Source organism: Archocentrus centrarchus, chromosome 17, assembly GCF_007364275.1.
Source record: "Archocentrus centrarchus isolate MPI-CPG fArcCen1 chromosome 17, fArcCen1, whole genome shotgun sequence".
Lineage (NCBI taxonomy): Eukaryota > Metazoa > Chordata > Actinopteri > Cichliformes > Cichlidae > Archocentrus > Archocentrus centrarchus.
Genome location: NC_044362.1, coordinates 5,659,217 through 5,669,333, shown reverse-complemented (window position 1 = coordinate 5,669,333; position 10,117 = coordinate 5,659,217). Strand labels below are relative to the sequence as shown.

Here is a 10,117-nt window from a genome sequence, read left to right as displayed (position 1 = left end):
ATACGTTCAACTGCAACTAAAAAACCAACAAGTTCTCCTTTATGTAGAAACGCTCTGGAAAGAGTTTTAGAAAGGGATTTCACAATAATTCAATCCCTGTAAAAATATAAAAATGAAACTATTTGCAATGGCTCAACCCATTCTATTAAAAACTTAATCATATCTGGCAGATTCATATTTATTTTAATACCATGAAAGTTACATTTTAGGGCCCCATAGTGCCCCTTTCCCATGGACCATGTCAAGATTGCTCAGAGAGTGGGAGTTATCCTTTACCTTCAGACCTGCTTTAATTATTTGTGGCATAGATTACACTGGGATCTAAATATCATGTCACCTTTGATCTCGCCTTTTTAAAGATTATTTGTTTGGCTTTTTATTGGATGGTATGTAGAGGAGAGAGTGAGACAGGGGAAGACATGCAGTAAATGGCCGCAGGTTGGATGTGAATCCGGGCCACTTGCACCACGGACATGTGGTACACATGTTCACTGAGCTACCGTGGCGTCCAAATCCACGGCTTCCGACAAAATAACATCTGGACAGGCTCCCACTTCGCCTCAACTACAGCAGGTGGCGGTGTGGCTGTTGGTTAGCTTCCGTCGGTTCCAATCTTACTGAAGAAGAAGAAGCAGAAGCAGCAGAAGAAGAAGAAGAAGAAGAAGAAGAAGACCTCCCCTCCACGAAGCTAACAGCTAACACTGATGAAGTAGAAAAGTATTAAAGCGTTTCGTCGCTGTGGCTCTGAGCTCATGTGACGGACAAAGCTGGGAGAAAGGAGCTATGGAGAAAAGCTTCATTCAGTGGAAGAAGCAGTGCCTGAACAAACTGGACCTGAGTAAGAAGGGCAGCGTGGATGAGGGCATCGAGCACGTCGTGTCTCTGCTGAACAGCTGTGAGGAGTACTTCACCACCAGCTCCTGCTCCGGGAGAATCATCCTGATCGACGGGGTGAGTCAGGCTTCATGACGCCGCTTTTTCTTTACTGTCCGTCCTGACAGGAAGTTCTGACTGAGTGGAAGGTGTCTGTGCTCAGTGTGACAAACAACTGAAGGAGAATGAATATTTTATTGTACTGTAGGCAGGGTGACAGGTTTGGGCCCCCCGCCCACGAAAAATATTAATGTCTGTTATAACAGAGGTCCCCAAACCCCGTCCCCGGACCGGTCCCGGTCCGTGGCTCAAAAAAGGTTGGGGACCTCTGTGTTATAGTATTTATTACTGCGGGCAATGTAATAATTATGGAATAACTTCAACATATAACGACAGCTTTTACAAGAATATTGTAACCTGTTTTTTAATGAAACTAAATGAGAATAAATCCCTGCTTCCACGAAATACTGCCAGCTTAAAATCCTGAAACATCAAAGACTGTTTGTTGTTTTTGTCTTTCACTTTAAACTGTTGTTATATTAACTGACAGTAATATAAAATAACTGCTAGATATTGAAAGCTGAGGTTATTCTGAGAAAAGGGGCAAAAATAATCACTCACAGTATGATTTCTGGCTCTTTTACAGCCAAAATGAAAAAAAAAAGTCCAGGCCTGTGTGATAGGGTTAAACAGAATTCAGTAACTTAAATAGTGCTATATAGTAGATTCCTACACAACAAAGTTAGAAAACAGTCTGCTTTGATGATGGATGTTTTTCTGCGTGATCTGCCCTCTTTTACTCACATCTGTAATCTCGGTACAGGCGAGGAGGGAACTGCAGGGTTCGTACGGGTGCTGGAAATCCTTGAAAATGCTTGAATTTTAATATTGTCCTTTCAAGGTTTGAAAAGTGCTTGAATTTTGGATATAGTGCTTGAAAGTGCTTGAAATTGTAACCGCTTTTTTTTGTAAATAAAAATATAACTATCTGGTTGAACAGTTCGCTTATGAAACGTAGAAATAAAATGAGTCATAAAGTCTAAAATGAAAATTTCTCCGCGTGGGTCTGGCCTGCCCGTCTGCATGTGATCTGTCAGTCTGTTTGTGACCACGCCCCTCCCCCGAAGACAGAGAGTGGCCGTTTTAATGAGTGTTCACTGGAAAACTGCAAACTCCAATTATGGATCAGACGAATATGGAATACTTTTAAGTCAAAAGTTACAAACATAATCCCCGCAAATAATGTCATTCCTCGCGAGTAAATTCAACAGCGTAGAACTCAGCGCATCCACGGAGGCGCTCTCGTTCACTTGTACACCACTGCGCCGTTCTGTGGTCTGCAGAGATATGGCCTCCGATCTGGCGGATCAATTCAAAGGCTTCATTGAATTTTCTAAAATAGGCCATCATCGATTCACAGAAAGACTCAATAACGATATTAGACAGGAATAAGCTGTGAGTGCGGCACAGCAGGTGTGGAAAGCAGCCAAAACCGCCGAAGATAAATTCAACAAGGAAGTGGAAGTATTGTTCCAAAAAGCTGAATCAAAAATGTAAGCCGTACGCAGTAAACCGCAGAAAACCATGATGGATTTTATTCAGAAGGTATGTACATTAATTCTATATGTTCCTGGCGTGTTGTCATCTATGCTTGTATTTGTACGCAATCTGGTGATTGGCGGCTGGCACTGCTGCCAAGTTTTGTGTAAGAAAACTCGCTGTTGGCTGTCTTAAAACTCGCCAAAGGACGAATCGAGGACCGGGGGTGGGGTTAGGTGTCCCCCTCGGTGCCGAAGAGAGGTCCGGGCGATGCCACAGCGTAGGAAGGGCCGCAGTATTGCTGTATGTACACAAAACACGGCGACAACGGAATTTTCATGTTTCCGGTGTTGTGCCAAAAAGTGATTTCCGATTTTATTTTTTTACTGTATTATCTTTCTTATATCGGTAAATAGACTGTGGCGCACAGGATTTATGAAGGGCTTATATATAAAATGAAGAAATGACTTGTTTTGCAAATATATTTATGACTGCATTACTGTATCAGCATTATAATCAGTCCAGTCGTTTTTGGCTACCCTTTATAGAACTATAATGTTACATTTGTTGCAATTTCTGCAGCCCTCTTGGCAGATCTCTCAGGAAAAAAGACATTTTTAATGTCAATGATAATTTTTACCTTCATTAATAAAGAATATATGAAAGGCACTTTGCCAAGAAGTGATTGCAGCTTCTACCTGTGACAGGAGTGTTGTTTCTCGCTCAGAATGACATAATATCATTCACGAGAGATGTGTTTGACACAGATGTTTCACAGATGTTAGGCCAAAAATTAATCTACAGCCATTTAAATACAACCAATAATTTTTGGGGGGGAAATACTGGAAATCATTTTTTTGGAACAACACGGCATATCTCTAAAACTCTTCAAAAGTCCCCGATGACACCGGGAAAAGTCACTAAATTTGATGCTGGTCACTTTTTGGACAAAAAAAAAAGTCACTAGGGGGGTCTGAAAAGTCCAAGTGACAAAGTCACTAAGTTGGCAACACTATCTGCCGGTGTTGCCAAAAATTGCAGCTTCTACCATGTGACAGGAGTGTTATTTATGACTCAAAATGAGTTGACATCATTCATGAGAGATAATATTCGAGATATGCTTGACAGACCATACGTCAGCAAGTAATTTACAACTATATAAATACCAGCAATCATTTTTTTGGAAAATACTGGAAATCATTTTTTGGCACAAGACCCGCTATTCAGATGATACAGTGGTATGCAGATGTTTGGCCACCCCTGATAATTGTCATGATTTTCCTTTATAAATCATTGGTTGTTCAGATCAGCAGTTTCAGTTAAATATATCATAAAGCAGATGAACACAGGGATATTTGAGAAGTGAAATAAAGTTTACAAGATTTACAGAAAGTCTTCAATAATTATTTAAACAAAATTAGGCAGGTGCATAATTTTGGGCACCCCAACAGAAAATTTCATCAATATTTAGTAGATCCTCCTTTTGCAGAAATAACAGCCTCTAAACTCTTCCTATAGCTTCCAATGAGAGTCTGGATTCTGGTTGAAGGTATTTTGGACCGTTCTTCTTTACAAAACATCTCCAGTTCAGTCAGGTTTGATGGTTTCTGAGCACGGACAGCCCGCTTTAAATCCCACCACAGATTTTCAATAATATTCAGGTCTGGGACTGAGATGGCCGTTCCAGAACGTTGTACTTGTTCCTCTGCATGAACGCCTCAGTAGATTCTGAGCAGTGTTTAGGGTTGTTGTCTTGTTGAAGTATCCAGCCCCGGCACAACTTCAACTTTGTCACTGAGTCTTGAACATTGTTCTCAAGAATCTGCTGATATTGACTGGGATCCATGTGACCCTCAACTTTAACAAGATTCCCAGTACCTGCACTGGCCCCACAGCCCCACAGCATGATGGAACCACCACCAAATGTTACTGTGGGCACCAAGTGTTTGTCTTGGAGTGCTGTGTTCTTTTCCCACCATGCATACCGCCCCTTGTTATGTCCAAATAACGCAGTTTAGTTTCATGAGTCCACAGCACCTTATTCCAAAATGAAGCTGGCTTGTCCAAATGTGCTTTAGCGACTCTGTTTGTGGCGTGTGTGCAGAAAAGGCTTCTTCTGCATTACTGTCCCATACAGCCTCTCCTTGTGCAAAGTGCGCTCAATAGTTGAATGATGCACAGTGACACCATCTGCAGCAACATGATGTTGGAGGTCTTTGGAGCTGCTCTGTGGGTTGACTATGACTGTTCTCACCATCCTTCTCCTCTGCCTATCTGAGAGTTTTCTTGGCCTGCCACTTCAGGCCTTAACTAGAACTGTGCCTGTGGTCTTCCATTTCCTCACTATGTTCCTCACAGTGGAAACTGACAGCTGAAATCTCTGAGAGAGCTTTTTGGATCTTTCCCCTAAACCATGTACATTTTGCGTACATGCAGTGCAATACAATGTTTTAATGGATAGGCAAGAGTATATTTACTACCAAGATATCCAGAATTTTTCAACACCGGGATGTGTTTTTAATACTTCCTATTACATTAAAATACCACCAAACCAGGAGAAATTAAATGTCATGAAAAAATATCAACATTTTCTTTGTACACTTTTGGGGAGGGGGTCTGAAAAAGAGTAAACTTTGGAAAATGTCGATAATTGTGAATGACCCCTTAATGTGCTGGAAAATCATGAAAAATGACCTTGGAAGTGCTTAAAAGGTGCTTGAATTTGATCCTGGAAAAGGTGTACGAACCCTGGAACTGAGTTGATACATGTGTGAAAATGACTGTGCTCTAAACTTGTGAATGATGCTCAGGTTAGGGTTGATCTCTGTGTGTCTGCTCCTCTATCAGCTCATCTCAGCAGCTGCTTCATAAGTTGCAAAGCCAGCAAATGGCGCGTGTAATTTCTTCAGAGATGCCCATTCACAGCAGGATGTAGCAGACAGCAGCCCCGGTGCATAGCTGCAAGTCACCAAGTAGAAAGAAGAACCTGCCTTTGTAGGGAATTCTGGTGTCAGTATTTCTAGAAATTTTTTTTTTTTTGAGATTCCTGATGCTCTGAATCTGATCATAATAAAATAGCAACCCCACCAGGGATGAAACATTATTTAGCAGAGCCAGGTACATTTAGATCAGAGGGGGGAAATCCCCCACATCCCCTCACCATATCACACCCAGACTGTACAAACAAACAAATAAACAAACAAACAGCCATGTAAAACTGTACTGAAGCAATAAACTCCAGTTCTTCCTCTCTGCAGGCTCCAGAGAGCAGCGACGTCCAGAAACAGAACTGTGTCTGGTTGTTTGTCTCACATCAGAAATGCACCTCAGATGACCTGGTGAGACACATTGACTCATGATGTTTTTATACTTAATAACCGTGTGACTGAATGTACTGCTTTATGACACGCGCGCGCGCGTGTGTGTGTGTTTATATTTAGATGTCTGCCTTAGCAGGGTGCTGCGGTGATGCTGTGTTGAAGTTTGAGCCCTTTGTGCTCCACCTTCAGTGTAGGAGGCTGGAAGACGCACAGCTGATGGTGAGCATGTGTGGAAAAATGACCATTTTGTGCATTCTGCACAATTTATGTCCAGTTTTCTTTCAAAGGCTGCTGTATGTGTCTTTTAGGCTTGTCATGTCTCTAACACTGACTGTGCAGATATGTTAGTTACTATAGATCAGGGGTGCCCAAACTCGGCCCGTGGGCTGCTCAGGCCCCGCCCCCTACTTCCGCATCTATAGCACCCCTGCTATAGATGTTTAGAAAAGCACAACGCTGACAGAAGTCATAATGACATGAAGAACAGACTGCTTAGTTTGATGTTGTGTTACATCACCAGTTTCTTCCCTAAATCTTTGCCATTGTCTCTCCTTGCTCACTACACCGGTGTTATACACGTTCATGCCTTCGTGTGTGTAAAAGAGGCTTCTGCCATTTATAAGTTTCTCCACTGAAAATTTGACTTGCCAGTTATTTTGTGACAAATAAATAATAGGAAGTGAGACAGTAAGAGTAGAAACTTTCAAAATAAGTGTCAGGCTTGTCCACTATTAAATCAGTTGTGATAAGCATCTCTTCTTGCTGATAAAATAAATGAATACAGTGTTAAAGTAAACCATCAAACATATGTTTGGGTGGCAGTTCACATGCCTGGTGTCATGCACAAGTAAAGTGTGTGTGTGTGTGTGTGTGTGGGGGGGGGTAATACTGTGGCTCCCAGTTTCCACATTTATGAAAAGTAAAGAATGTGGCTGTGATTTTACAGTCGTCCTTTCTCACATAGCTGACAATACCAACAAGTTCACACACACACACACACACAAACAGTGATGTAGGCAGCAACAGTGTTACTGTTTCCCTCAATAAAGTCTGCTGGCTTTGGTGAGAGTGGTACACTTCCTGTCAGCAAAGGTGTGTGAAGCTGTGAAAAAGTTCTAAATATAGTGTACACTTGAACTGATATTGATTTCTTAGCTAAAATCCATGTTGCTGCAGTTTGTATCTTTAGTTTGTGAGCAGGTCGTTGCTCCTGCTGCCATCTGTTGTAGGTGAAACAGAAAATGAGCTAAACTTCCCTCCAGTGAAAACAATTTATGCAGCGATGAAATCATTAAGTTGAAATTTTACCTTTTTTGAAATGTGACTTAAGAATGTTTTGTTTTTTTACACTTTCTGACATTTGACTTGCAAGTGAAAATGTTGCTCACTTAAAGCCGTTCAGCCCTCATGTATCATCTTTGGTCCGTGTACCCAGCCCTGATCGCAGGATCCTGTGGCATTAGTTAAGGAGCCTGAATCTACTGAAGCAACTCCACCACGAAGCTCTAAAAAAACTGTGTGTTGCAAGTCACTGCTGAATGTGGCGCGAGTCCAGTCAACTCTAATTTCACCCACAGATCCTGGATCAGCTGTTGTGTAAAACAGCCAGCTGATGCCTTATTGTCACCGTTGTCAACATGCTGCAATAGCATTGCATCTAACACCAGACTGAAGATTGTTTTAGGTTAATGTCTCGTTCATTTATGTTTCCTCTCACCTGCAGCACTTTGTATCCATCAACTCCGGCTTCAGGAACTCCGGCGTTACTGTGGGAAAAACAGGAAAAATCATCATGGTATGCTTTAAGAAGAATTTGAATTCTTTTGGCTGCTAGTTCCACTGATACGGCTACTAGTCATTTTTACATTAGCTCAAACTCTCAGTCCTAATTGAGTCATCAAACTAAGAGCTGAATTTGTTTTTTTATGCATGAAGCAGGTAATTATCATTTTCACTGAGGAAATTGTTTCTAGATACATTCAGTGCAAGACGCCCTGATTCTGAGGAGCACTGCTCATCATGACACTTTCATTTGAATTAATTTCTCGTAGTTTGTTTTATTTTTGTTTTATTTTTTGATGAAAATGTGTTTAATGTGTTTAATCACATTTCAGTTCAGTGTTGTTTAACCTACTTTTAAAACATAAGCCTTTTATCATTTTTTCTCTGAGCACTCTCACACGTTACCACGTTCACAGACAGTGTGCTTGTCTGTCAAATTTAGCTGCAAAGTTAGGATCTCTATAACATGTAAAGACGAGTAGGACTCAAAAGTCTGAAAATGATTTAAATGCTGTAATTTATTGAGAAAAAAACAAAACAAGAACAGCACATCAAACACTGAGGAGACTGACTTTGGTAGTTTTGTAGTTCAGCCTCATGCGATCATAAATCCTGGATTTTGAACTGGATACTCCAGATTCTCTGAATATTTAAAATATTTCCATAAGTGAAATCACTCATTTCAGTAAGAGACATTATAGAATATTAATTTTACACTGAGGAGCGTTAGTCTTTCACAGTTTGTTTCTTTGGTTCAAACAAAACAGTGCAGTTTTTATATATTATGCTGAGTGGTAATCAAAGCACTTTTTACTACAAGCCTCGTTCACCCAGTTTTTTTTTTTGACCTCAGTACCTTGTCTAATATTCACACTCCAATGGATGCTTTGGGAACAAATCAGAGCACCTTGAGGCGACTGTTTGTTGCGATTTGGTGCTATATACCTAGAATTGAATTGAAAAGTGTCTTGCTCAAGGATACTTTGACATGCAGACTGGAATAGCTGGGGATCAAACCACTGACCTCCAACTGATGGACAACCCAGTCTACCTCCTGAGCCACAGCTGCCCATATTTTATTTCTTATAAAACATTTGCAATAATTCAGTATAATTAGACCCCTGCTGGATGTATTTCTTCCATAAGCTTTAACAGAGCAATAAAAATGTCTTCACTGCATTTTGTCCCTGTAGGCAGTCCGTAGCACCCACGGCCTGGAGGTTCCTCTGAGCCATGATGGAAAGCTCCTCGTTCAGCAGGAATACATCGCCTTTTTAACACAGGTGGCCAATCAGAAGATGGAGGAGAACCGCAGACGGATACACAGGTCAGTGTGCTGGCTGTAAAGCTCGCCGTGCTCCTACGCTTACGGGACGTCTCATCTCAAACTCTTGCTTCTCTCTCTCTGACCGCAGGTTCTACCAGAACCTGCAGTCGGCCCTGTTAACAGAGAAATGCCAAAGACTCCAAATCAAAGATCCTCTTAGCTTACAGCAACTACAAGATCCTCCTCATGCAGAAAAGACAGAAAAGGAGACGGAGGAGGAGAAAGAAAAGGAGGAGAGAAAGAAAACAAGTGTGTATAAACGGAGGCGGAAGAGGGAACGACATCAGCCAGACTGTTCCCATGGTGATGGCGACAGCAGCGTGCCAGACCTGGACGACTGTTTGGATCTGTTCACGTGAACCGGTGACTCGGTTTATCATAGACTGGATCCATGATTAGAGAGTTTCTCTGCTTTGAGATGTTTTAGAGGATTGTTATTTTTACAGGAAGAGGAGGGGCCTTTATCACAAAGGTCACCATAGTAACCATGGCATTAAAGCCTGTGGAGCAAAACATTAAAAAAAAAAAAAAACATGAAGGCAATCAGTTGTCTTACCTTTTGGTTTCTGGCATCTCATTTGTGTATAAGGTGGAGCCTCTATGTGACAGTATTGTATTACAGTGCAGCCATAGGAGGTGTATTTACATGATGTAACCACTGGAGGGCAGCAGTGCTTAGAAAATAAACTATTTTGTACCTTGTGACGCTCAGTGGGATTGACATGAGTTACAGAGGAGTGGAGGGTGAACCCAGATTTAACCATTACAGTAAATACAGTAGTGTCTCAAGGTGCTTTGAAACAGTCTTGAAACATAAAATATTAAAGCTGAGAATTTTTATTTACTGAAAACTATTTTGAATTTGCTACCAGCAAAACATTTTCAGATGCAGCTTCTTAGTAACTACATTTCCTTTGATTAGGTTTCCACTGCATCAAAGGTAAGTAACTGGCACCGTTGTGCTGCAGCTACCACATCAGCAGGCCTACACTGTGTGTAAATAGCTTTGTTCTCTGCTCACAGGATTCATATTCATTAACGGCTCTGAAACAAACATGACAGAGAGCTCACGTGCTGCATCAGCTGCCAGAAGCTTTTTCCCAGTTGGATTTTGGGGTTATATTTATTATTATTATTATTATTATTATTATTATTGATTTCTGTAATATATTAAGCCTCATTGCATCCAAGTTTTAAAGTGTCGTGCTAAATGAAGGAACAGTGATGATTGAGCCTGATGAAAATAGTGCAGTCTTATTCTGTCTGTGGTGACAGA

General features: G+C 41.2%; 1 protein-coding gene across 2 annotated transcripts; it reads left to right on the top strand.

Annotated features, from left to right (window-relative positions):
• Window positions 1-638: 638 nt before the first annotated feature.
• Window positions 639-9,596, top strand: tyw3 (tRNA-yW synthesizing protein 3 homolog (S. cerevisiae)). Of its 2 annotated transcripts, XM_030752937.1 has the most exons (6): window positions 639-951; window positions 5,670-5,750; window positions 5,853-5,951; window positions 7,456-7,527; window positions 8,708-8,841; window positions 8,930-9,596. In XM_030752937.1, exons 1-6 carry the CDS (start codon window positions 784-786, stop codon window positions 9,198-9,200), a joined length of 825 nt encoding a protein of 274 aa, XP_030608797.1. In that variant the 5' UTR covers window positions 639-783; the 3' UTR covers window positions 9,201-9,596. The 2 variants fall into 2 exon arrangements, with proteins under 2 accessions (XP_030608797.1, XP_030608798.1); XM_030752938.1 differs by lacking the exon at window positions 7,456-7,527.
• The last annotated feature ends 521 nt before the right edge of the window (window positions 9,597-10,117 follow it).

What these genes read in the sequence shown, in the direction of transcription:
- tyw3 (XM_030752937.1), top strand. Translation starts at nt 784, where the DNA reads ATGGAGAAAAGCTTCATTCAGTGGAAGAAGCAGTGCCTGAACAAACTG. An exon ending in AATGCACCTCAGATGACCTG is followed by an intron (nt 5,751 to 5,852) that starts GTGAGACACATT and finishes GTTTATATTTAG; the next exon opens with ATGTCTGCCTTAGCAGGGTG. An exon ending in AAACAGGAAAAATCATCATG is followed by an intron (nt 7,528 to 8,707) that starts GTATGCTTTAAG and finishes TTGTCCCTGTAG; the next exon opens with GCAGTCCGTAGCACCCACGG.